At 42.0% G+C, this 633-nt stretch overlaps 1 protein-coding gene across 1 annotated transcript in view; it reads left to right on the top strand.

The window, feature by feature from the left end:
• Positions 1-216: 216 nt before the first annotated feature.
• EMH_0041980 (uncharacterized protein) overlaps positions 217-633 on the top strand; it is a gene marked incomplete at both ends in the record, with an annotated part of 8,678 nt that continues 8,261 nt past the window's right edge. The window contains 2 exons of the mRNA XM_013495683.1: positions 217-224; positions 405-633. Of these exons, the coding sequence (XP_013351137.1) occupies positions 217-224; positions 405-633 (237 nt within the window). The remainder of the gene's footprint in view (positions 225-404) is intronic.

Below are 633 nucleotides of genomic sequence, written 5' to 3'. Positions count from 1 at the left end.
AAAAAAAAAAAAGAAAAGAAGCTCGGTGACCTCTCTGTGGGGCCCTTGGGGGGCCCCCCCCGCTGCGCTGTTCTTCTTTTTCAGGGGTTAAATAACACAATAAAATAAAAAAATAAATAAAAATAAATAAAAATAATAAAAAGTAAATAAAAATAATAAAAAATAAATAAAATAAACAAACAAAAACAACAAAGTAGCAGCAGGGGGGCCCCCTCGATGCAGCGGTTGGGGCCCCTAGGCTCTCTGTGCTGCTGCTGCTGCTGCTGCTGCTGCTGCTGCTTCTTCTCTTTTTTATTTATTTTATTTTGTTTTATTTATTTTATTTTATTTATATTTTATTTTATTTTTATTTATTTGTTTTTTTGTTTTTATTGATCCCTCTGTCGTTAGCTGGCCTCGCCTAGTGCCGCTTATCTGCTGCTGCGAGAGCAGCAGCAGCAGCAGCAGCAGCAGCAACAGCAGCAGCAGCAACAGCAACAACACCGACAACAGCAGCAAGAACAACAACAACAACAGCAGCAGCAGCAGCAGCAGCAGCAACAGCTGCAGCAGCAACAGCTGCAGCAACAACAGCAGCAACAACAACAGCAGCAACAGCAAGAACAGCTGCAGCAACAGAAACAGCAGCAACAG

The sequence above is a fragment of the Eimeria mitis genome, genomic scaffold (genome assembly GCF_000499745.2).
Source record: "Eimeria mitis Houghton genomic scaffold, Emh_scaff1696, whole genome shotgun sequence".
In the NCBI taxonomy this organism is placed as follows: Eukaryota; Apicomplexa; class Conoidasida; order Eucoccidiorida; family Eimeriidae; genus Eimeria; species Eimeria mitis.
This window is presented reverse-complemented; position numbering and strand designations above follow the sequence as displayed.